The 26,781-nt window shown below is 39.7% G+C and overlaps 1 protein-coding gene across 8 annotated transcripts in view; it reads right to left on the bottom strand.

Annotated features, from left to right (window-relative positions):
* The window catches only part of SHC3 (SHC adaptor protein 3), a 238,360-nt gene that overhangs the window by 123,436 nt on the left and 88,143 nt on the right, over positions 1-26,781 (bottom strand). For all 8 annotated transcript variants that reach the window (XR_013167295.1, XR_013167294.1, XR_013167290.1 and 5 more), the window contains one exon: positions 1,520-1,590. Coding sequence is in view for 1 of the 8 variants with exons in the window: in XM_077139547.1 (XP_076995662.1) it covers positions 1,520-1,590 (71 nt within the window). In the remaining 7 variants the exon portion in view is untranslated. The remainder of the gene's footprint in view (positions 1-1,519; positions 1,591-26,781) is intronic.

Genomic DNA, 26,781 nt, shown 5'->3' with positions numbered 1-26,781 from the left:
TCTACCTTCAGAAAATCCCAAGGTCAACATTTTCATCAAGGGGAAAACTGGAATTATTCACTTATTCCCTCTATGGGCACCTCAGTTATTTGCACATGTGATTTTCTCCCCAGTACCAGAGACCTGATAAGGTGGGTCCAGCCACCTTGCCCAGTAAACAGAAAGTAGATGGTCAATAAACATAGAGAAGAATTAACATGGCATGAAGTCATCTCAGAAATTCTAGTACCTATAAAGGAAATTCAATAGACTGTGGTTTCCTGTCCTTCCCCCAATCAATTATTATCCCCTTAAAAACAACTCCCGCACATGAAAGTATGAACATTGTGTCATATGGTCTCCAGTTTTCCCCAGGCAACTGGGCAAGGTGGTCTGCCCACAGAGCTGCTCTGCCCACAGAGCTGCTCTGCACATGCCTTTGCTGGGTGGGATGAACATACGATTGAATAAATGTTCAAACTTTTCTTCTAAATGCTTTCATATCAAAATACCATTCCTCTGCCATGGCAATTCCCATAAACCATTTTCTACAAATATGTGGAGGTAGATTTGTTCTTTAATAAAGATGACTTATGGTGGTACATTCTAGAGGTACTTTAGAGGGAAGGGAAACATCAACTCTTTTGATCATGAATTTCTTCAAAAAGAAGGAAAAGTTATCATTATAGTAGTTAAAGCATAGAATTGAGGTGTGCACATTAATTTCATTAACAGCTACTTACTAAAATTAATTGCTCTCTAAACATCAATCTTTAGACTTTGGCTTGCTAATCCAAGAATATACAATAGAGCGATTGGCATGCAACAAATATGAGGCATTTTCTGAGGGCACTGATTAGATGAAGCAATTCCACAGCCTATATAAACTCACTGCCCACTGAAAAAGGAAAAATTCCACAGACTCTGTCCAAGGTTTCTGGTTCTCCTCTTCAAAATGACTCGACATTGGCATTTTTCTAAAGGTATAAGCTCTATTAGAAACTATCCTAGGCCCTGAAATTTTATTTAAAAGGCAATGCCTAAATACAGAATTGGCCCTCAAGAAGTTTAGAATCTAGTGGATGATGGACAGTACATAAGCATACTCAGAATCACGGACAACTTAAAGAATTGGTCTGCTCATGAAATTACCTACTCTCCTTGATATTTCTGTTTCCAATTCTATACATTTTATTCTCTGTGCCTGTTGTTGGAAATTCTCTTCTGATAGTCTAGAGTTTCTTTTCTAAAAAGAGATAACATCGCTCGATAGATTTTAAAGGATCAACCTTGTGATATAGTTGCATACTTTAAAGAAATAAAGATCAACATTGTAAAAATACAGCTTTATTGTAAAAATAATTCACAAAGATGCAATATTATATGTGATCAACATGGATGATTAAGTAAGGTCTTAAAATCCAGTGAAATTTGGCACTCCAAGGGCAGACTTTCACACTGGGAATTTCTAGGCCCTTAGCCCCCGAAAGCATTTGTTTCTAATGTAAAATCACAAGAATCCATGTTCAAGAAGGCCTACCTGGTAATCTGTGTTCTTGTACTGAAGTCAAGGGACCTCATCGAGCGCAGAACTTCAATGCACCCCAAGTACTACAAGGGGAAACAAATGCAAATTATGAGCCAGGAAATTGAGATGGAAAGACAGTTCATAACTGAAACAAGGGCATTTACATAAATCATGCACACTTCCTAAATTATATTTTTAGCTCCATATTCTATAGTAAGCCTATGCTCTCTTCCTCTAAAAGCAATACCTCACATCTGTAGTAAAATATCCTCAGTACTTATTTTGGCATTTGTACTCAACATGTTAAACCCCTTTGTATTTTCATTTTATTTAGAAGCACATTGTTAAAAATTTTTATTGAGGTATAACTTGCATACAATAAAATGCAGAAAACTTAAATGTATAATCCAATGATTTTTTTAACATATATCTGTCCTGTAACCAACACAAGATCCCATCATATAGCTAGCCCTGCATGAAGCTTCTACAGGCGTATAATTTTAAGCAAAGAATGAAAACACCATAGGACCAATAATTTCACCAACATCAAATTTCATTATTTAATACATGTATTTTCGGTTCTATAAATAAACTACAGATTATCTCCCAAGGGTACTTTACTTTGGAGTTCCATAAAGCCTTCCTCTATGTTATTTAACCTACATTTCCAGAAATTCAATTTTATACCTCTGCATTTGCAGCAACATTTTGATCAGATTCATACTTCAAAATTTATACATGTATATGACTATATGGACAGAATTAAAGTTAAAGACAAAGAATGAGAATGGCAGAGGTACAATATTTGCATTTCAAAGCCCTGGGGAGTTAAAAGGTACAGATATTTTACACCAATGTCTTTAAATTTAAACTTAGTAAGAAGAGACCTCACGGAGTGGTACAGAAAAGATTGCACCGGAATTATTTGAAGCTTCTGAACTTGAGCCTGGCCTATCATGTATCGTTATATAACTTCAAACAAAACTTTAAAATTCTCTGAGCCTAAGTTTTTACACTCATAAAATGTGAATACTACCACAGCCATCTCAAGTCACGCGAATAGCACAACCACCAGTGTCTCGATGTAGAGGGAATTCACCACCAGCAGCATTGAGTTTTTGTGAAAATGATTGTCACCATCAATGCAGAATTGTGTGACTATCACATCGAATATCCCAGAGTTAAACTAATATGATTCCCATCATCGCAGACTTATGCGGAGACTACCTGTGGTAGTTTGAAACTATATGTGCTCCAGAAAAACATGTTCTTAAGTTTAATCCATCCAGGTAGGTACCGACCCAATGTAAGTAGGACTTTTTTGGTGAAGCTACTTCAGTTAGAGTGTGGCCCATCCCATTCAGGATAGGTCTTAATCCTCTTCCTGGAGTTCCTTATAAATGGAATGAATCCAGAGAGAGAGAAAGCCACAGAAGCAAGAAGCTGAAAGCAGCAAAACCCAGAAGAGGAAGGAGAGACCAGCCAATGCCATGGGTCTTGCCATGCTGCAGAGGAGTCCAGGATCACCTGTAGCTGGTCTTCAGGAAACTTGATTTGGACATTTTCCTGGCCGTAAAACTGTAAGCCAATAAATTCCAATTGTTTAAGCCAAACAATTGCAAGGTATTTGCTGAAGCAGCCTAGGAAACTAAGACACCACCTGACCCCACCTTCCCAGAATTTGATGGAGACCATGGGTTATCTCACAAAGTTGTGTGACTCCTACAACACATGTTGCAGCAATATGTGGTTACCACCACCAGCACCAATACTTAGTTATGTGCTCACCAACAGAAGTGGCATCACACCTTCATGTGTAAAGTACCAATCCCATCATGGAGTTGTGTGAATACCACAGCCACAAACATCTTGGAGTTAGCTGAGTGCTTCTACCCCCAAGGCCGCAAAGTGATACAAATATCTCCTCCACCATCCTATAATTATATGGCTGCTCCAACCACCTCCAGCACAGGTCATCAACGCCAACATCACAGAGTTAATGTAAATATCACCATGATCAACTTACCAGAAGTTCCACTGCACAGAGTAATGTACACACTGCTATCACCTCACAGAGTTGTGTGAAAAACAGCACCACCGATGGAGCAGAGTTATGTGAATCCCAAGCTCAACATCACAGAGTTATGTGAATGCAACCATCTGCATTGCATATTTATGTAAATACCACAACCAACAACCTCACAGAGGTATGTGAATACCACATCCAGCATCAGAGGTCTATGGACAACACCACCACCTTAGAAGACCACCACCACTGGTGCACTATGATTTAAAGGTGTGTACTGCATGGTGGAGTTATCCGAATACTCCAAGCAGCGTGGCAGAATTCAGTGAACATGATCACACTCAATTTTGAAAATTTTTGTGAGTAACACGTATGCTATCATTGCAATCCTGTGACTACCACCACTATCACCAACAACACCACTGCCACCATGTAACTACACAGCTGACAAAGGTGCCCATGGACCTTCCTTGAATTAAGGTCACCTCTTATTGGTGTCTTAATTTCAGCATGTTCATGGCCTTAGAACTGTATACTTGTAACTTATTAAATTCCCCCTTATAAAAGCCATTCCAGTTTTGGTATATCACATTCCTAGCGCCTTGAAAACTAGAACCATCACCATCATCACTGGGTTATATGGAGAACATGACTGACACCATCGTTATGTGACTACAACCAGAACTGTAGTCAGAAAACGATGTGAATATTGTCACCACCAATGAAGCAGCTATATGAATACCATTACTTCCTAAAAGAGTTACTTAAGATAACACACTTAAGTAATCACTTTGTAAATTGTTCTCCTCACCTCTCTCTCTGTCTCTGTCACTCTAAGCAGACATAAACACACATATACACATAATTATTTCTATGGCAAGGAGTGGAACAAAATGGCCTAGTGATAAGATGGTGTGCTGGTTTGGAGCTATGTATCACAGAAAAACATGTTCTTAATCTCAATCCATTCCTGTGGGTGTGAACCCATTGGAAGTAGGACCTTTGGATGGTTCCTTCGGTGAGGGTGTGACACACCTCAATCAGGATGGGTCTGAATCCTATTACTGGAGTCCTTTATAAGCAGAATTAAATTCAGACCAAGACAGAGAATGCCTTGGGAAGCAAGAAACTGAAATTCAATGGAAACTGAAAAATAATGGAGAGGCTGCCATGGGACAGGACCAAGGATCACAGGTAGCCAGCCCCAGGGCTCCAGTCTTCAGAAGAAAGCATCACCCTGAGGAAGCCTTGATGTGAACTTTCTCTTAGCCTCAAAATTGTGAGGTAATAAGTCCCCATTGTTTAAGCCAAACCATTGCAAGGCATTTGCTTGAGCAACCAAGGAAAACTAAAACAGATGCTAAAGTGTTAAAAGAGAAACAGTAGGGAAAAATGAGAGAAAGAAACTGGAGAGATTGGAAAATGGAAAAAGCATGTGCAAAGACACCAAATTATCAGAGAAATACAAACGTAAGCCCCTCAGTACATTTGTGGAGTAGTTATGATTCATGGGTGAAAGGCTGTTTTTCTTCAAATTGCTCAAGTTTTTCCTCTAATTCTTTGTAGAGAGGTACATGAAAATAAAAATAGCACATTTCCAACCGAAGCACACAGCAGAAAGAAAAGCTAAGGCAGAGATCTGGAGAAATGTGATAAGACCTTTAGACATATAGCTGCATCATTGTTCCAGAGTAAAATGAAAGAAAGTACAAAAATTCCATAGGGAACACAAAAGCCTGATATAATCAACATGCAAAAGGCAGGGATTGCAGAGCTCTGAATTATAGGAAAAGTTTCTGCCATTAGTCATGTGATTTGGACAAGTCTTAATCCCTCTGTGTAAAATGATCAGCGTTTTCTTTCAAATTTGACTTTCTGCTGTTTTTTAATTGTCTAGAGTATGGGGATGGCCTTCTCTTCATGAAAGCTGGTTTTCCTTTATGTATGAGGGAAATAGACTCTTCCTGGGGTTATGTCTCGATTTTCATTGTCTCCAGAAAAAATAACTTCAATCATTTGTAACAAAGGAAACAATTCAGAACTTATAAAGGAAATATTGGGGATCTTGTTCTATACCTCCTTCTGATGCCATCACTGGAGAAGGCAATACCCTATTCTTCCCGACTTCCAAGAAAGGGGAACTTCCCTGCCCTCTTGAAGGTAATTTGTGGCCACAAGGCTAGTTTCACCATTGAAATGTGGACACAAGTAATGCAGGCCAGAGAAAGTGATTGTGGGAATAATACTTCTAGAACTTTCTTCCTCCAGACATCTCAAGAACAACACTGTTAAGAAGATTCCATCAGTCTGGGTCCCCAGAAAGTGATGTAGGCAAGATCCTTCCAAGTCAAGTAGAGGGCAGGTAGCATGTGCAAGATATAAATCACTGTTGCTAAAAACCAATGAGAACTTAGCATAGTTTGTTAATGAAGCTCAACCTGGTTTTCCCAATTGATGTAAAATCTATGGGGTAACCAAGTTAAAAGTGGGAGAATTTTTCCGTACTTTTATGAATAAACAATCATTGTTTAACATACATACACTTAAATACACTTATATAGGGGACCCCATCTCTTTTAAAAATAAAAATATAATTATTTCTTATACATTACTTTGCAATTTACTTCTTTTCACATAATGAAACACACACAATTTCCAACTTTCTCTCTTCTCTCATATATATGGGACTATCTAGACAGTCATATATATATGTGTATGTACATATATATAGATGATATTACACATATATAATTTATCCACCATTTTCCTATTAATATATATTCTGATTATTTCCCATTTTTTTGCTCCCTAATAAACACTTAGGAGCAAAACTCCTTGTACATACACCTTAATTACTGAGAAGTGATTAATTTTTGATGCATGTTCCTGGGTTGCTCTCCCAAAGAGCTAGAACAATTTGTCATCCCAATGTATGAACAAGTTTATTTCCTTCTGCCCTTCATAGCACTACATGGATAGCATCAATCATTTGCCTTATAAAGATGTCTACATTTTACCTAAAAAAAATTGGTACTGCTTTGGCAGTCATATATGTCTATCATTTTCTATGTGACCCCTGAATGTCCTGTCTTGCCTGGAAGGTCACTTGATTCCAAGTTCTTATTTATTGGATTTTATTTTAACAATATTTATCTAGTTATTTGTTTATCTATGGATCTATTTATTCTTTGTTTACTTAAATATTTTATTTAATATACTTCATTTTGATCTTTGATGTATTTGGAATATATAGGATATGGTATGACTTCTAATGTTTAGCCTCCAGATAGATTGTTTCATATGTCAGCACCACTTATTAAACAATTCATCTGTTTCTTTATGAATTGATGTGCCAGTTTTATGGTGTATTAAATTCCTATTGATATGTGAATCTTTTCCTAAAATCTATTATGTTACACTTCATTTGTCAATTCCTATTTATCTTATACGTATTTTTCCTTAAGAACATCAAAAATTTGTTGTGAAGTTTCCCCACAACTCAAAAACTATTTCAGCTCTGATTGGAATTTCACAGTGTTTTGAGAAAGACTGAAATTTTTTATTGTCTTTTTATCCATAAATATGAGAGATGCCTCCAATCATCAGATATCAGTTTTTGCCTTTAATAAGATTTCATGGTTTCCTTTACATATATATCCTCTACTTTTATTCTTCAATGTATTCCAAGGCAATTTGTTTTTTAGTTTTGACCACTGTGATGGTTAGTTTTATGTGTCAACTTTGCTAGTCTACATAGTACCCAATTATTTAATCAAACACTAATTTAAGCATGGCTGTGAAGATTTTTTTATGTATGATTAACATCTACAACAGGTTGACTTTAAGTGAAGACAGCCATAGCATGGGTGGGCCTCATCCAATCAGCTGAAAGGCCCTAAGAGCAAACACCGAGATTCTCAGAAAAGAAGAAATTCTGCCTCAAGACTGTACTATTTACTTGTGTGAGTTTTCAACCTTCCAGCCTGTCATACAGATTTCAGACTTGCCAAACACATAATTACATGAGTCAAATCCTTGAAATAAGTCTCTTTATAATATGATATGACATGAGATATGATATATGATTTATATAATGTGATGTAATGCAATGTAAATGCACACGTGTGTATTGGTTATGCTTTCCTGGGAATGAAAGTATGATTTTTCAATTCCATGGACTCCCAGTTTTCGCTAAGTAGAGAGAAAATCTGTTGATTTAGGACATAAATAGAAAACTCATTCACTGGGCTCCAGAGAAGAATGTACACAGCTGAAAAATGACTATGAAAGCTGGACAGTGGAGCCCAGGAAATCTCCCATACCCAAGCTCAAAGCACCAAATGAATGAAATACAAGAGAAAGTATAAAGTCTTAAAGGACATATCCAGAAGTTCCAACATGTACCTCACAGGAATGCCTGAAAAGCAGAGAAGTTTGAGGTAAGAAATGTTCAAGAGCAAATAGAATAAAATATCTGGTGTTGGAGAGAGACAGAAGTGTTCATGTATTCTGGATTCCCAGAAGAAATATGAAAAAAAAATAACCCCATGTGGACTCATGGTGACATAATTTCAGTACAAAAGAATCAAGGGAGAAATATCCTAAAGCATCCAGCAAGAGGTAAAAATGAATTACTTACAAAGAAAGAAGACTTGGACTAATATTAGAGCCCTCTTTCAGCACCAATAATGTCAAATTATGTCTTTGAAGACAAATAATGTCTTCAAAAGTATTGAGCCAAGAATCTTATGTTCACCCAAACTAACATTCAAGTAGGAGGGCAGAGCAAAGGCTCAGAATGTTAACCACCCACAGATGCTGTCTGAAATAATTATTCCAGAAAAACAATGAATACAAGAAAGAGGATGTGGGCTATAAGAAACAAGAAAAGAATCAACAAAATTTATAGGTTTGCTTTACACCTTTATAATTTTTGAAGTGTAACTTTAAACATTTTTTTGCAATGATTTGGAACTAAAATTTCAAAGAAATCTCAGCATGGATGATAGGAGACATGGTACAAAGGAGAAGAGAAGGAAAAGGATACTAAAGACGATTGTCTTTCTTGAAGGAATTTCCAGAATGGATTACATTCTAGGTCACAGCAGAAAAGTACGTTTATATTTGTATGCAAAACACTGTTGTGGTAGTTTGGAGCTATGTACTTCAGAAAAAACATGCTTTTAAACTTAATCTATTCCTGTGGGTGTGAACCCATTGTAAATAGGGCCTTCTGATGAGGTTACTTCAGTTAAGGTATAAACCAACTCAGTCAGGATGGTTTAATCCTATTACTGGCATCCTTAAAATGTACAAATGAAATTTTCAAAGAAATAGATAGAAAGCCATGGAAAGCAGGGAACTGAAAGTCAACAGAACCCAGGAGAAAAGGAGCTGCCAGGAGGGGCTGCCACATGCATTGCTATGTAACAGAGGAACCCAGGACCAAGGGTCACCGAAACCATCCCTAGAACACCAGTCTTCAGGAAGAAAGTATCTCCTTGATGACTCCTTGATTTGGACTTTTTCCTAGTCTGAAAACCACGAGCCAATAAATCCACATTGGTAAGCCAACTTATTGCATGGTATTCACTTGAGCAGCCAAAGAAAGTAAACAACTGTAAACCACCATAAAGGTAAGAAAAGGATGATCTTTCAAACCACAAGAGCACAAACGGAAAAAAAAAATGAAAATCGACCCAACAACAAAAACCAGGAGGAAGAACAGAAAATGTGCAAATGCATGGCAAGGAAAAAATACATAACAAAGCATCATTAAATTCTAAACACTTCAGTAATCATAATAATCATGAATGGGTTAAACCCCCAATTAAATCTTTTCAGACTGGTTAAAACATAAATGTGTTAAATAACATGACCAAAAAAAAAAGTTAAAAATGCCAAGAAGATGAAACATGTATCTGGCAAATGTTAGCAAAATAAAAGCAAAGCTATAATAGAGAAACTATTTCAATTACCTTAGCAAAACAGAAAAACCCGTGAAATAAACTTAAAAAGGCATGCTCACAACCAACATGAAAACAATGTCAATGAAGATTGGTTGAAGGATTTAAAAGAAGTCTTGCATATATGGAAAGACATTCCATGGTTTCTGGACTGGAAAGTCTGACATTAAAAACATGCCAATGCTCACCCCAATTAATCCTCAATTTTATTTGACACCAATTAAAGTATCAATGGAATTTTTTCATTACATGGCAAGTTAGTTATGAAGTTTATATCATAAAAGAAAATGCTTATAAGCACCAAGAGATTTCTGAAGAAGATAAAAATGAAAAGGAACTGGTTAATTGTTTAAAAATATATGATATTGATGCAAGAACAGATGAAGGACTACAAGAGGGCTCAGGAAAAAAAAGGCATACATATCTGTGGGAAACACTGAAGAAAGTATGAGGTAGTCAATTCACGCAACAATGTAATTAGCTATATGTTATGGTTTGGGTTCATGCATTACCTCGGCCAGGTGATAGGGTCCAGTTGTCTGATCAAGCAAGAACTGGCCTAAGTGTTACTGTAAGGACATTTTGCAGTTGGTAAATAAACTAGAAGGCTGTTTATTAAATCGTCAGCGCATTGCCTGCATCCATGGCCGATTATATCTGCATTCTACCAAGGGAAATGTGTTCTGTGGTTAGTGATATTTAATCTAATCAGTTGAAGGCTTTAAAGGAGAAGTCAGAAGAGAGAATCCGTCTCTCTACTTCAGCCAACTAGCCTTTCCTGGGGGATTCATTAAGACCTCCATTGGATCTGTTAGGTTGCAACCTGTCCTAGGGAATTTGGACTTGTGCATCCCCACAGTTGCATGAGACACCTTTATAAACTCTCATATTTACAGATATTTCCTGTTGGTTCTGTTTCCCTAAAGAACCCTGACTAATACACTACACATCAGGAAAAAAAAAAATATTGAGATAGCCTTGCCCATGACTGTTGTGGATGGTTGTGCTGGGTGTATGTCACATAGCTCTATGGTATATGAATGGCATACCCAATATGTCCCACCCTATGTGGCAACATTGCCCACCTTATGCCATATGCAAAAGTAAATCCTCAAAGGATTTTATAACTATAGTTAAGAAATAAAATTATAGCAAATTCTGAGAAAAAATAGAGGGTAATATTTTTATAGCAAGACTTCATACTCAAAGGCAATAAATGCACTCATGAAAATCAATAATTTTTGTAGGATGAAGCAAATGACATAAATATAATTAAAAGGCAAGTAAAAGACTGAAAAAAATGAAATAAATATAACAACTAAAAAATTCCTATCCAGGGTACTCTGAGAGTCTCCATGATCATGAAGGAATTCCATTAACTCAATAGAAAATATGGACAAATTATACAAACAGGAAATTCACCCAAAAAAAAAGAAAGACAAGTGGCCGACATATATCTGAAAAGACTTGTGATCAGGCAAATTAAAATAACATTAAAAAGATGCAATTTTTTCACTCAGCAGAATGGCCAAATTGTGTGAAGGCGCAAGAAAATGAGTCCTCTCTCATATTGTTAGAAAGGGAGGCAATTGGTGAAATCTGTTTGGAAGACTATTTGGAAATGTCTTAAAGATATTAAAAATATGCTTGCCCTTTGACCCAGTAATTTTATTTCCAAGACTCTATTTGTCAAAAAGATTCCCAAAAGTGCATGAAATTGCATGTGCAAGGATATTTGTTGCTTCATTGTCTATAAAGGGTGAAAATTTGAACACCCACCACTGCCATCTAATGTTTATTGATAAGTGAATAGTTCAATAATTAATTGTATGGCACATCCAAACTATGATTCCAAATATAGTCATTTCTTAAGTGATGCAAACTTAGAGTCTCCAAGAAATACTGCCTCTTCAACCACATTCTATGGGTTAAAGCAAGTCACGGGTTTAGCCTAGAATCAAGAAGAGGGGACCACATACCATGTGACTATAAGGAGGCTTGATTCGTGGGGCAAGCTTTGGATACATCCTACCAGAGTCCATGAGGACGCAGAGAGGAGATGAGATGGAGCAGGGGCTGTCTGTGGGGTAACAGAATGGAAGTAGAAATGGTAGAGGGGGGTTTCATCTCTGAATACCTCTGTAGTGCTTAAGTATTTCATAGCAAGAATGTGTTTATGTATTATTTGTACTATTACAAAATAATGGAAAATTTTAAATATATATTTCTTACCTTCCACCCCCCACACACAAAAAAGACCATGTTTAATAAAATTGATCCTCCATGCTATGATGCAGAATTGCCCACAAAGTGACTGAAGAAGATCTGGAGACTCAAATTACCTCAACGATGCCATGTGAACCAAAGACAATTAGAAAAAAGGCTCTGGAAACTTCCTCCCCAATGGGCCTCTTAAGAATCACTCATTTTGTTAATGCCAGTGAGGAGTAAAGTGGAAGTGATGGTATCGGCCTTGTAGATAGAGTCTTTTAGGTGGACAACTCCTCTGAGGGGTTTCGGGATGCCCAGTCATGTCATTCCATTCCCCTGGCTGCAGTGGCATGGGGACAGGTATGTGATCTTAGAAAGGCCAAGATCAAGCTTCTGATACCAGCACACTTAATGACAACTGGCTTTGTATCTCTCCTTCTATCACCCACCAAACTTTCTTGGCCAGAGATGGTTAGGAGAATTTATGAAACTGGCTTCTGTATAATTAATTAACATTGGTAATTTCTATTCTCATTGACAAATAGAGATATCTTCTAAAATTCATTTGGAATTATGTTGTGCCCAGGCCTGTTATTTTTAAACATGGCTTATAAATAATGCAGCATCCATGTTAAATCTGTAGAAAAATCTATCACAACTTGAATATTTTACTGCTAGTATACTAGGAAATTTGCCTTTTGGACTTCTGGCACTGGGAAGAAAGGACTTTCTTAAAGGACTAAAATATTTAAGCAATCATTAAATTGTAACCATTAGAAGCATTTGTAGCTAATTAGATTTTAAAATCTCTGACATTGATTAATTAATGTTTATCTGCACCTTATAGAATACTCTTGGTGAGAGAAATGGAACAGCTCTCGTAGTGCCTTCAAAGTCCTTAGAGTTTACTAGTCATGCCTATGAAAGCTGAATCATTTGTCAGAAAAAGATAGGTGCCAAAGCTAGGATTAAAGATAAATTGCCAAGAAATTAAAGAAAGGAACTGTTTTAGTTTCCTAGGCTGCTTAAAGCAGTTTCCATCAAATGGGTTGGCGTAAACAATGGGAATTATTTAGCCTACAGTTGGAGGCTGAGAAAATGTCCAAATCAAGACATAATCAAGGAGCTGCTTTCTTCCCAAAGATGAGCTGCCAGCGATCTTAGGCTCCTCTGCTATAATGCAGCACACATGGTCGCTTCTGCCAGTCTCTCCCTTCTCTTTTGAGTTCCTTTGATTTCAGCTTCTTGCTTCCATGACTTTCTCTTTATGTGTCTGAATTTTATTCTGTTTATAATGACTCCAACGTATAGGACTAAGACCATCCTGAACAAGATGGGTCATACCTTAACTGAAGTAGCCTCATCAAAAAGTCTTACTTACAATGGGTCCACACCAACAGAAATGGCTTAAATTTAAGGGCATGTCTTTCTGGGGTAGCATACAGCTTCAGTACACCACGGAAACCACAGAGCACCATACATACAAGCTATAGGTTTGGGAGCACAACTTTCAAAGTGTGGTTCCCTGGCGAGTAGCATCAGCATCATCTGGGAACTTCAGAGGAATGCAAATTCTTGTGCCTCATCTGGATCTCCTGCAAGCTCTACAGGGGATTCAAGTTTCATGTTTGTCTGTTGAGACTGATCTAAATTTCCAAGCTGTCTGTCATGGTTAGGGACAGGTGTCAACTTGGTCAAGTTCTGGTATCTGTTCATCTGATTGGGCAAGCGCTGGCCTGTCTGTTGCAATGAGGACATTTCATAGGATTAGGTCATGATCACGTCAGCTACATCCACAGCTGATTCCATTTGTAATCAGCCAAAGGGGAGTGTCTTCTGCAATTAGTGACGCTAAATGCAATCATGGGAAGCCTTTTAAGGAGGACTCAGAGGAGACAGGTCCCATTCCTGCTTAGGCTGGTGAGCCTCTCCTGTGGAGTTCATCCAGGCCATCCATCAGAGTCATCGGCTTCGCAGCCTGCCCTGTGGATTTTGGACTCTGCATTCCTACAGTCACGTGAGACACTTTCATAAATTTTATATTTGCAAGTGTTCCCTGTTGATTCTGTTTCTCTAGGGAACCCTAACTAATTCATCTTGGTACCAGGAGTGGTTCTTAAGGAACAGAATCTTAAAAATGGGTTTTTATGAATGGTTTTCTACTCTGACTGGACTCAGAGACACTAAGGACTCTGATTCCCATAATCAGAATGACACTCCCAATCCATGGATTGAGTTGGCAAAGGAGATAGTCAAAATATCATCATTCGATTCTCCTAATGCTTCGCTTGTATGAAGCCAGACTCTGGGGGATAATGTTTTTGACACCTTTACAGAGTTTTGTAGAAATAAGAGTTATAGAGATGTTGGTTGGTTGTTGTTAGATACACTGTCTACATTAAAGGGTGAAAGGGATGGGCTTAAGGCTTCAAACGAGAAGCTTAAGTGCCGTCTGAAAGATGTAGAGGTTTCTATGAGTATCCTGAAGGAAAATCTTATTTCCTGTAGCCGTAGACTTGAGATCTCTGAAAATCAGACTCAGAATCTTATTGTTAGAGTAGCAACTTTACAACGTAAACTGAAATGTCAGTCTTGCATGGTGTCTGCCGTTAAAGTGAGGGCATTGATTGGAAAGGAGTGGGACCCTGAAGAATGGGATGGTGACATATGGATTGATAATGATGTTGGGGGTGAGGTTGAAACCCTAGACCATGCTGAGCCTTCTTTAGATAACCCTGTAATACTCTGCCCTGAGGACATAGCCGCCCCACCTCCAGCCTGCCTTGAGGAATTGGCCACCCAACCTCCTCCTGAAGGGATTAGCCCTAGAGTTATTAATCCTGTTTCACCAGATGAAACTGCAAATGAAAGCCCTGAAGCAAATGGCTTGGAAGATATTTCTAATTCTTTTCATGACCCACCCCCACCACCCCTCATTTCTTCTAGACTTATAACTAGACTAAAGTCCCAACAGGCCCCTAAAGGTGAGGTACAAAGTATCACACATGAGGAGGTACGTTATACTCCAAAAGAACTGTGTGAGTTTTCCAATTTATATAGACAGAAATCAGGGGAATATGTGTGGCAATGGATTTTAAGAGTGTGGGATAATGGTGGGAGGAATATAAGGCTGGATCAGGCTGAATTTATTGATATGGGCCCACTAAGCAGAGATTCTGCACTCAATGTTATAGCTAGAGCAGTTAGAAAAGGTGTTAACAGCTTGTTTGGGTGGTTGGTTGAAACATGGATCAAAAGGTGGCCGACATTACCTGAGGTTGAAATGCCAGAACTGCCCTGGTATAATGTAGATGAGGGGATCCAGAGGCTTAGAGAGACTGGGATGTTAGAGTGGATTTATCATGCAAACCCTGCTCTTACACCCCAGGAATGTCCAGAGGATGCACCTTTTACCAGAACAGTGAGAAATAAGTTTGTGAGACTAGCACCATCATCCCTCAAGAGCTCTGTGGTTGCACTTCTCTGTAGGTCAGATATTACTGGAGGAACTGCTGTCACTGAGCTGGAATCCTTAAACACAATGGGGATGACAGGATCCCGAGTTGGCAGAAGCCAGGTGGCAGCACTTAATCACCAAAGACAGGGTAGACGCAGCTATTATAACAGACAACAAACTCAAAGGAGGCATCAAAATTATATGACACACAGAGATTTGTGGCATTGGCTAGTAAATCATGGGGTGCCTAGAAATACAATAGAAGGGCAGTCTACTAAATTCTTGTTGGAGCTGTATAAACAAAAGAGTTCTAGGTCAAGGGAACAGAAATCTAACCTGAATTACAAAAACACAGAGTCACGGCCCCTTAATCAATTTCCAGACTTGAAACAGTTTACAGACCCTGAGCCCCTTAAATGAAGGGGAGGCCAGGTCCCTATGGGGGAGAAACCTGTTACACTGCCACAAATTTATACTGTTAACCTTCCTCTAAGTCTTCCCCAAGGAGACCGACAGCCTTTTACCAGGGTAACTGTGCATTGGGGAAAAGGAAATGATCAGATATTTCAGGGATTATTAGACACTGGTTCAGAAGTGACATTAATTCCAGGGGACCCAAAACGTCACTCTGGACCACCAGTCAGAGTGGGGGCTTATGGAGGCCAGGTGATCAATGGCGTTTTAGCTCAGGTCCGTCTCACAGTGGGTCCAGTGGGCCCCCGGACCCATCCTGTAGTTATTTCCCCAGTTCCGGAATGTATAATTGGCATAGACATACTGAGCAACTGGCAGAATCCCCACGTTGGTTCTCTAACTCGTGCAGTGAGGGCTATTATGGTGGGAAAGGCCAAGTGGAAGCCACTAGAACTGCCCCTACCAAGCAAAATAGTAAATCAAAAGCAATACCGTATTCCTGGAGGGATTGCAGAGATTACTGCCACTCTTAAGGACTTGAAAGATGCAGGGGTGGTGATTCCCACCACATCCCCGTTCAACTCTCCTATTTGGCCTGTGCAGAAAACAGATGGGTCTTGGAGAATGACAGTGGATTATCGGAAACTCAACCAGGTGGTAACTCCAATTGCAGCTGCTGTTCCAGATGTAGTATCATTGCTTGAGCAAATCAATACATCCCCTGGTACCTGGTATGCAGCTTTTGATCTGGCAAATGCTTTTTTCTCAATAGCTATTAGTAAGGACCACCAGAAACAGTTTGCTTTCAGCTGGCAAGGTCAGCAATACACTTTCACTGTCCTACCTCAGGGGTATATCAACTCTCCAGCCCTATGTCATAATCTTGTTCGCAGAGACCTTGATCGTTTCTCCCTCCCACAAGACATCACACTGGTCCATTATATTGATGATATCATGTTGATTGGACCTAGTGAGCAAGAAGTAGCAACTACTCTAGATTTACTGGTAAGGCATTTGCGTGTCAGAGGATGGGAGATAAATCCAACAAAAATACAGGGGCCTTCCACCTCAGTAAAATTTCTAGGTGTCCAGTGGTGTGGGGCATGTCGAGATATCCCTTCTAAGGTGAAGGATAAATTGCTGCATCTGGCCCCTCCCACAACCAAAAAAGAGGCACAACGCCTAGTTGGTCTTTTTGGATTTTGGCAACAACATATTTCTCATTTGGGTGTGCTACTCCGGCCCATTTATCAAGTGACCAGAAAAGCTGCTAATTTTGAGTGGGGACCTGAACAAGAGGAGGCTCTGCGACAGGTCCAGGCTGCTGTGCAAGCTGCTCTGCCACTTGGGCCGTATGATCCAGCAGATCCAATGGTGCTGGAAGTGTCAGTGGCAAATAGAGATGCTGTCTGGAGCCTTTGGCAGGCCCCTATAGGAGAATCACAACGCAGACCCTTAGGATTTTGGAGCAAAGCCTTAACATCTGCTGCAGATAACTACTCTCCTTTTGAGAAACAGCTTTTGGCCTGCTACTGGGCCTTAGTAGAGACTGAACGCTTAACCATGGGCCACCAAGTTACCATGAGACCTGAGTTGCCTATCATGAGTTGGGTGTTGTCTGACCCACCAAGCCATAAAGTTGGGTGTGCACAGCAACACTCTATTGTAAAGTGGAAATGGTATATACGAGATAGAGCCAGAGCAGGTCCTGAAGGCACAAGTAAGTTACATGAAGAAGTGGCACAAATGCCCATGGTTTCCACTCCTGCTGCCACATTACCTTCTCTTTCCCAGACCAGAGCTATGGCCTCTTGAGGAGTTCCTTACAGTGAATTGACTGAGGAAGAGAAAACTCGGCCTGGTTTACAGACGGTTCGGCACGATATGCAGGTACCACCCAAAAGTGGACAGCTGCAGCATTACAACCCCTTTCTGGGGTGTCCTTGAAGGACAGTGGTGAGGGGAAATCCTCCCAGTGGGCAGAACTTCGAGCAGTGCACCTGGTTGTTCATTTTGCTTGGAAGGAAAACTGGCCAGAGGTGCATTTGTATACTGACTCATGGGCTGTTGCTAATGGTTTGGCTGGATGGTCAGGGACTTGGAAAGACCATAATTGGAAAATTGGTGACAAAGAGGTCTGGAGAAGAAGTATGTGGATAGACCTTTCTGAGTGGGCTTAAAACATTAAGATATTTGTGTCCCATGTGAATGCACACCAGAGGGTGACTTCAGCAGAGGAAGATTTTAATAATCAAGTGGATAAGATGACCCGTTCTATGGATACCAGTCAGCCTCTTTCCCCAGCAACTCCTGTTATTGCCCAATGGGCTCATGAACAAAGTGGTCATGGTGGTAGGGATGGAGGTTATGCATGGGCTCAGCAACATGGACTTCCACTCACCAAGCCTGACCTGGCTACAGCCACTGCTGAGTGCCCAATCTGCCAGCAGCAGAGACCCACACTCAGCCCCCGATATGGCACCATTCCCCAAAGTGACCAGCCAGCTACATGGTGGCAGGTTGATTACATTGGACCACTCCCTTCATGGAAGGGGCAGCAATTTGTTCTAACTGGAATAGACACATACTCTGGATATGGGTTTGCTTTCCCCGCACGCAATGCTTCTGCCAAAACTACTATCCGTGGACTTACAGAATGCCTTATCCATCATCATGGTATTCCACATAGCATTGCTTCGGATCAAGGAACACACTTCACAGCAAATGAAGTGCGGGAATGGGCACATGCTCATGGAATTCTCTGGTCTTACCATGTTCCCCATCATCCAGAAGCAGCTGGATTAATAGAACGGTGGAATGGTCTTTTGAAAACTCAATTACGGTGCCAACTAGGTGGCAAAAACTTGAAAGGCTGGGGTAATGTTCTCCAGGAAGCTGTGTATGCTCTGAATCAGTGTCCGCTGTATGGTGCTGTTTCTCCCATAGCCAGGATCCATGGGTCCAGGAACCAAGGGGTGGAAATGGGTGTGGTGCCACTCACTATTACTCCTAGTAATCCACTAGGAAAATTTTTGCTTCCTGTCCCTGCTACCCTGAGTTCTGCTGGTCTACAGGTTTTAGTTCCAAAATGGGGTGTGATTCCTCCAGGAGAAAGAACAGTGATACCACTGAACTGGAAGTTAAGATTGCCACCTGGTCATTTTGGGCTACTTATGCCTCTGGATCAACACACCAAGAAGGGGATTACATTATTGTCTGGGGTAATTGACCCTGACTATCAGAAGGAAGTAGGACTGCAACTACATAATGGAGGTAAAAACGAGTTTTCTTGGAATATAGGAGACCCCCTGGGGCATCTATTAGTACTACCATGCCCTGTGATTAAAATCAATGGAAAACTGCAACAACACAATCCAGGCAGGACCACTAATGGCTCTGAGACTTCAGGAATGAAGGTTTGGGTCACCCCACCAGGCAAAGAACCACGGCCAGCTGAAGTGCTTGCTGAGGGGAAAGGGAACATGGAATGGGTAGTGGAAGAAGGTAGTGATAAATACGAACTTCGACCACGTGATCAGTTACAGAAACGAGGATTGTAATGCTGTTTTGTTCGTGTTATACTATTTAAGTTGTAAGATATCAAGTTTAAGAATGAATGTTGCCCAAGGATTTGCACCCTATTCTGGAGAGATTTAATGTGTTTCCAGTTATATGCAGGACAGTTGAGTATTGTCAAGTAAAAGAAAAAATGTGTGCTAATTTGTTTTCATTTGGAAATTAAGTATGGTCTAAGGTGATATATATATATATATATATATATATATATATAGGTGCCAAGTTGACAAGGGGTGGACTGTCATGGTTAGGGACAGGTGTCAACTTGGCCAAGTTGTGGTACCTGTTCATCTGATTGGGCAAGCGCTGGCCTGTCTGTTGCAATGAGGACATTTCATAGGATTAGGTCATGATCACGTCAGCTACATCCACAGCTGATTCCATTTGTAATCAGCCAAAGGGGAGTGTCTTCTGCAATTAGTGACGCTAAATGCAATCATGGGAAGCCTTTTAAGGAGGACTCAGAGGAGACAGGTCCCATTCCTGCTTAGGCTGGTGAGCCTCTCCTGTGGAGTTCATCCAGGCCATCCATCGGAGTCATCGGCTTCGCAGCCTGCCCTGTGGATTTTGGACTCTGCATTCCTACAGTCACGTGAGACACTTTCATAAATTTTATATTTGCAAGTGTTCCCTGTTGATTCTGTTTCTCTAGAGAACCCTAACTAATACGATGTCTTTATATGATCAGTGTATCTCATCTACACTACAAAATTCAAATTTTGGTTCTTTCATTTAATGGTCGTAACCTGAGTCATGTTTTGTCAGAACTCAATCTCCTTGAGCTTTGGTTTCCTTAAATGAGAACAAGGATGATGATATCCATTTCTGGATTTGCTGTAAGTATAAAACAAACCTATAAAGTATTTCACACAACTCCTGGCATGCCATATGGCTTGAGATACTTTTAATATTATAATTTGTCCAATTGGATCCAAATTCACAGGGATACCTATTTATACATAATTGGGAAAGTATAGTCATTAGTCATGGGTATGTCACCCCTTACAGACTCTGGCCTCACCCTGGGAAGAGGGCTAAGTAAGAGTTCACAGTTAGACAGAAATGTTTTAAGTTTCAATATCTTTGTTCAAGCTCTAGAGTGCTTTGAGGATCCCAGGAAAGTATGGCTTTCTGACCACTCCAGTTTCCCACAATAAAATCAGAACACATAGTCCCCCGTTAGGGTATCAAAAAATTCCAAATCTTAAGAAATCCATGGCACAAAGTCAGTAGATGGACTTTATGAAAATCCAAGTTTATGTTGTTAAAATAAAATAATTCCAATCAGGTTTCTGAAGGTTTCTTTGGAAAATACAAAGGGAAAGCAGAATTCTATTAAAAATAATAAGAAAGCACAGGATAAAATTAGCTTTCTGAACGAGAAATGTTAGGAGCCAAAGTACCTAGGGGTGGAGGCAGAACTACTGTTACAGAAATGACAATGTTATGATAGAATAAACTAAGCTAGCTTGCTAAAGGATTCAAAGAAATAGTGGGGGTGTGTAGGCATGGAATCAGAGCCATCGGAGCTGCAACTTACAAAGACTCTAAAAGAAAACTCAATTCATCAGAAGTAAGGAAGAAATAAATGAAAAATCTTGCTCTCCAATACATAGGAAACGGATGATAACTGCCAATGGCACTAAGACAAAAGCTGTTCCTCTGCAACTGTGAGCCTGAGCAGGCTGCAAAAGAAACAGAAAGGCAGGAAGCCAAAACAGAATTGGGAAAGTGTAGTCATTAGTCATGGGTATGTCACCCCTTACAGACTCTGGCCTCACCCTGGGAAGATGTGAACAGCCATCTCAGAAGCCTGCAGAGTCCAAGAAGTGGAGGAGCCATGGCCAGCAGTGGCCCAGTGGCAAGAACGACATCAAAACAGTATGTGCTGCTCAGTCCCAGCATCTGTCCTCCCATCCAGGAGTCTAAGAAGGGTGAAGGGGGCTGAGGGAGATGAGAGACAATATACAAACAACAATAACTAGACCAGAAACAAAAATACAATTCTGACCCACTATCTATAGCAACCAGTCCAAAGAAGCTAAACCATAATCCCTGTAACAATTGACCCAAAATGGCCAAGACTTGATCAGTGACTGACAATCTCCCTAATTTTTGCTCTACTTCCAGCTTAGGCCCAACAGAAGGCCAAATATGCTTCCCCTCGTTCATCACAGGCTGCCCCACACCTCGCTAGCCTGCCTCCATCTTCCCCATGCCAACAGCATCCGCTCAGGTTATATCTGGAGCCTCCCCTTTTCCCACTATAAAACTTCCCCATTCCTCTGCCTGCCTTTGAGTCCTGTCAGACCTAAGTGCGAGTGCTGACTCCCTTGCTACAGCAAGCACTGATTAAATAGGCTGTGCTTGTCCTCATTTGGGTGATCTTCACCTATCACCACAGGAGGAAGTGTGGAGCCCAGATGGCAGAAGGTCCCATGTGACTTGGGAAGTTACGGACAGAGGAACTTGGGTTCAGAACAACAAAACATGTTTTTGCTCATGACTCTCAGGGGAGCCAAGAGGTGAGGTGCTTCCACCCCCACCTAAGCCTGATGCTTTGAAACATGCAGCCAACTAATCCTACTCTTGCCTTCTTCTCAGAACCTCCAGGAACCCCAGAGGCAGAAACGAGGCTAGTTGATGTGTCAGTGTGCTTTGCAAACTCTAAAGCAATACTAAAATTAAAAATATGAGCCTCTCTCTTCAGGCGAGAGAGGTACAGTGTGCCTTAAACCATTGAGAATGCCCACAGTCCCATCAAAGCCTTTGCTTCCCCCTTCGTGGGGACCTTGGAGTGGCAATGGGGGCTCATTTCTTTAGCTTTAGTGTTTGTCTTTTGAGGTCATGACCTGATTTTGAGTTTTCAGCAATAAGGTCCCATCCATAAAGGATCTTATGTGAAGAATGATGAAGTAGGGCTTGAAAATCCATGGACTTGAGAAATAGGTTCATGTAAGGGGAAATAGTAATAAAGTAAGTGTGCAGATGCTTAAAAAGAGCAGGGCAAAGAATGAGCAATATTAGCTTTCATTTATAATAATAGTAATCCAGACAGACAACTATTTTTCTCTTTCTTCGTGTCTTCTCTGCATAATTAAACATGCACCCATGTGCATGTATGTGTGCTCATGCATATTTGACTTTGTAAAAAAAGTATGTTGCAAGATATACACCAAATGTACCTCATAGAGTATGATGAGGAAGAAAAGTGATTTTTTACTTTGATCTCACACATTCGTGAACTGTTGGATTATTTTTTGGTAATAAATAGATATTACTCTTATAATAAAATATTTTTTGTAAAATTAAACATATATTTAAGATAAAATCAAATTTTTGTCATTGTTATCCACCTTGGATGTTAATCAATGCTCATCATTGCTGCGACCCCACATGACATTAGTACTGTTTCCTCCATTTTACAATGAAAACACTGAGGCAGATTAATAGGGAATTTCCAGAAGATACCCAGGTGGCCACCAACTGGCCAACCAAATGGAGACCTCATCAGCACTTGAAGACACGCAATGAGAAATTGGAAATTGACAAAAAATCGAAAAACGTGAAGAAACAGTGATTCCTTATTTGCCCGTGGGTGGAACTGTTTATTGTTCCAAATATTTTAGAGAATGACTCAAAAGTTTAAATGCTCACTCTCTTCTTTTGACCTAAAAACTCCTCTTGTGGGAAATCATTGATGTAGATGCACACTGCAGGAGAAGACGTAGGTAAAGATTTTCACTGCATCCCTGTTTGTACTGGTGAGAAATTAAATAAATCATAGTTCATTCAAGCAGCAATTAGAAAGAAAAAGGTAGAATGATTTTGGTAAAGATCATAATGTGGATTATTAAAAAAGGCTACCTGCCAAAATATGGGTACAGTATAATATCGTTCATAATATAACAGATGGGGAAAATCCATAAAACTACATATTTCTGGAAACATCTATATCTGCATGTGTCTATGGGAATGCGCAGAGAAAAGAACAGGCACCAAACTAAGTGCATACAGCAGAGGACAGACAAAGAAGCATTCAAAAGCAAAGAGAACACTAAGAAGGCCCCAAGATAATTTTGCCAAGAAAGTGCCTTGCATTGACTGGCTTCATCCTGGTTCCCAAACCAGTCATTTACAAGGGAAATGTGATTGCAACAACTTTCAGAGATGGGTTCAGTTCTCAGAACACATTGCAGCTGAGCAATATGGAAGGAATGACTGGACATTGCAGAATCAACCACAACAAACACCAAAACAGCCCAAAAGAACAAAGAGATGGGTATGAGTAAAAGAAAATGTAAGAGACATGGAATAAGATCCAAATATTCTAACATCCACCAGAAATAAGGTGCAGAAGTAAAGAATATAGAGGGATAATAGAGGGAATGTTCCCGGAAGTGAAAACAAATCCTTATTCGAAAAATTCCCCCCAAGTGCTAAACAAGATTAAAGGAACAAATAAATAAAATACTCCTATGTCTTAGTGTAATATCAGAACAGTGATGAAGAGAAAATCCAAAACATTCTGAGGAGCAGGGGGTGGGGATATTAGATAATTTATGAAAGAATGAGAAACAGATTAACCGCAGACTTTAATCAGCATCTTCAGACACAAAATGACAATGGAGCAACTTCTTCAAAATTCTACGGGCAAATAATTTGGAATACAGAATCCAACACCCAGCTAAGATAGACTGTAGAGGTGAAAGAAAAGTAGAGAACATTTGCAAATACACATAAATTCTGAAAGTTTATCACACAGAATCTCTAAAAGAATTACTGGAGGTTGTGCTTAAGAATTCAGAAAAGTTTAAAGAAAAAGAAGGGAAGCAATGTGGAATGATCAATAAAATGAATTGTTATATCTGATTAGGTATTGTAGTTGTGTTTTAAAATAGTAATAATCTGGAACCAAATCCCAAGCCAACATGGAAGGTGACATAAGCATGCGAGAGAGAGAAAAATGAAGAAGGAAAATGAAAGCGCATGTAGGCCTTTTTCTCCTTTGGGGTAGAATAGATACTAATTAACTTCACATATTATAACGTGTTATAAAATATAATTTCAAATGGAAAATATACATAAGACAAGGTGATCAACTTCATTAATTTGCAGGTAAATGTACATTAAAACCACAATGCACTATAATAATACTCCATCAAATGTAACAAAGGTACCACATAAATGAAAGGTGCTGTTAGTGGCGGAAGCTCTGTATTTTCTGCATGAATTTTATGTAAACCTATACATTTTCTAATAAAAAACAATATTAAAAAACACAATGCGTGCACCACACATCCATGAGAATAGCAAAGTGGAAAATGCAACATCAAGTTTTCGTAAGGATGTGAAGTCACAGAAATTCTCGTTCATTGCTGACAGGAGTGTGAACTGCAGCAAGCACTTTAGAAAACTGGTTTCGACGTCTTCTTCTGAAGCTAAACATGTCCATACGCTATGACCTAGCAATTTCACTCCAGGAGAAATAAACCCATGTGTCCAACAAAGAAATTGTACTCATAGGAGCATTATTCATAATAGCCCCGAACTGGGTAAAAGCAAATATCTACCAACAGTGAAATGAATGAATAAATTTTAATATATTCATGCAACAACATATTACACACCAATGAGAATGAAAAAACTTCAACCACATGCAACAACCTATCTCTGTAACTGGCAAAGAAGACTCTTCACTCACTCATCACCTGTTCAAGGAATGTTTATTGCATCCCCACTATGTGCCAGATACTAGCTCAGTCACTTTGCAGAATATCAGTGAAGATGATAGCGAGGTCCCTGCACTTACCCAGAGGATACTTTCTGCATGGGGAAGTAGACAATAACTGCAAATAAATTACCAGTCTATGCTTTATCTACTGTGGCTGATGTAATTATGTTCCCCTAGAAATACATGTTCTTAATCTGCAGCCCTGTGGGTATGAACCCATTATAAATAAGATCTTTTGAAGATGTTAAATTGGTTAAGGTGTGGCCCGCATGAATGCCAGTGGGACTTACTCCAGATTCCTGGAGTTCTTCATAAGCAGAAGAAATTCAGATATAGTACGAGAAAGCCATGGAGAGGAGCTGGGGGCCAGAAAAGAAAGTAAACTCCATCACCACGTAATGGGTGGCAATGGTACAAGTCAAGAATTCCCAAGAATTGCCAGCAGCCAGCACCAGAATGCCAAGGTCTTTGGGGAGAAAGCATTGCCTTGAGGATGCCTTGATTTTGGACTTCAAGCCTCAAAACCATGAGTCAATAAATTCCCATTGTTTAATCCAGCCCACTGCATAGTATTTGTCAAAGCAGCCTGACAATCGACAACGCCTTCCTTTTAGGCTTCATGTGCAACCCTCCTTTCATACTCCTGCCAATACAAATTTCTGTTCCCATTCTCCATCCTGTCCGTTCACACATCCTGTGTGTGCATTTGCAAGTCCTCCTGCCTGGATACCCTTTTCCATTCCTCTTTCTTCTCTTTTCCATTTTCTGCGGTTCGTATAGCTTGTAATTTTTAATGACCCAGCAAATATCATGTTACTAAGTAAGTCGTCTTCCAGCCCTAAAGTAATACTCTTCCTCATCTTGCAAGAGCACTTTCTGGACTTTGTTTTCATTGATCCTTGCTTTTTTGATCCTTTTATCCATAGTCACAAAGCACAGCACAGAGAATATGAGAAATTCATGTTGCTGAAGTCAAAACAGAGAACATGTAAGCTTTTAAGAACGTGCAAGCATTGCTGTTTTCTCCCTCCCTGCTGGCTCACTAAGTCCGCAGCTCACCTGCAAAATGTTGGGGAAGGCCTTTGTGCCACCATCTCACCATGCCCAGCTCATAACAGGCTCCTGCACACTCTCTGCATATTTCTCGCCAAGAGCAATCTGCAGGACTGTCTTTACTCTGTTTTGTGTTCTTAATGCCTGGTCCAAATCTGACATGCAATGAGTACAAAATAAATGTTTGTGGAATAAATGTGTTCACCAGGGGATAAAAAAGTTAAAGGGGCTTTCACCAACCCTCCAGAGACGAGAACTAGAAAGTATATGGCCATTCATTTGATAATACAGGAACCTTGTGAATCAAAATTTCTCATTAGGTTTTCATTGTATTGGTTCGTAATGTGTAAGGCACTTGAACATTCTCTGACTTGGCTTCCTTGAAATTATTCCTGGATTTAGATATTTTGGCCTATCCCCTTAGCTATTTTAATCCCAGTGAACGTTTGACAGCACATGTGTGGCAATTAAGAACAGCCAGCAAACAGCAACAATTCTGGACTGATCTTAGCAAAGGAACACAGAAGAATAACAAGTATATCATATTTGCAATTTCCTATGAATTATAATTATTTCAAAATTAAGCTTTAAAAAACAAACAATTGTTCCAAATTTCAACGTTTTCTCTCAGTGTGCCTAGGGACAATTTTTTTCTGCCTAAAAAGGCAGACAGGTAAATTCAATCAAGGCTACAGGTGCATTTCCTAAAAGATTGGTAAGTTGACGTTTTGCAAATCGAATCCCAGACTTAGAGTTTCCCAGGAATTAATTATCACATTAAGATGAATATATCTTCTGTGAGCTAATTACCTAATCTCTAAGCCTAAATGTTAACTG

The sequence above is a fragment of the Tamandua tetradactyla genome, chromosome 2 (assembly GCF_023851605.1).
Source record: "Tamandua tetradactyla isolate mTamTet1 chromosome 2, mTamTet1.pri, whole genome shotgun sequence".
Classification (NCBI taxonomy): domain Eukaryota; kingdom Metazoa; phylum Chordata; class Mammalia; order Pilosa; family Myrmecophagidae; genus Tamandua; species Tamandua tetradactyla.
This window is presented reverse-complemented; position numbering and strand designations above follow the sequence as displayed.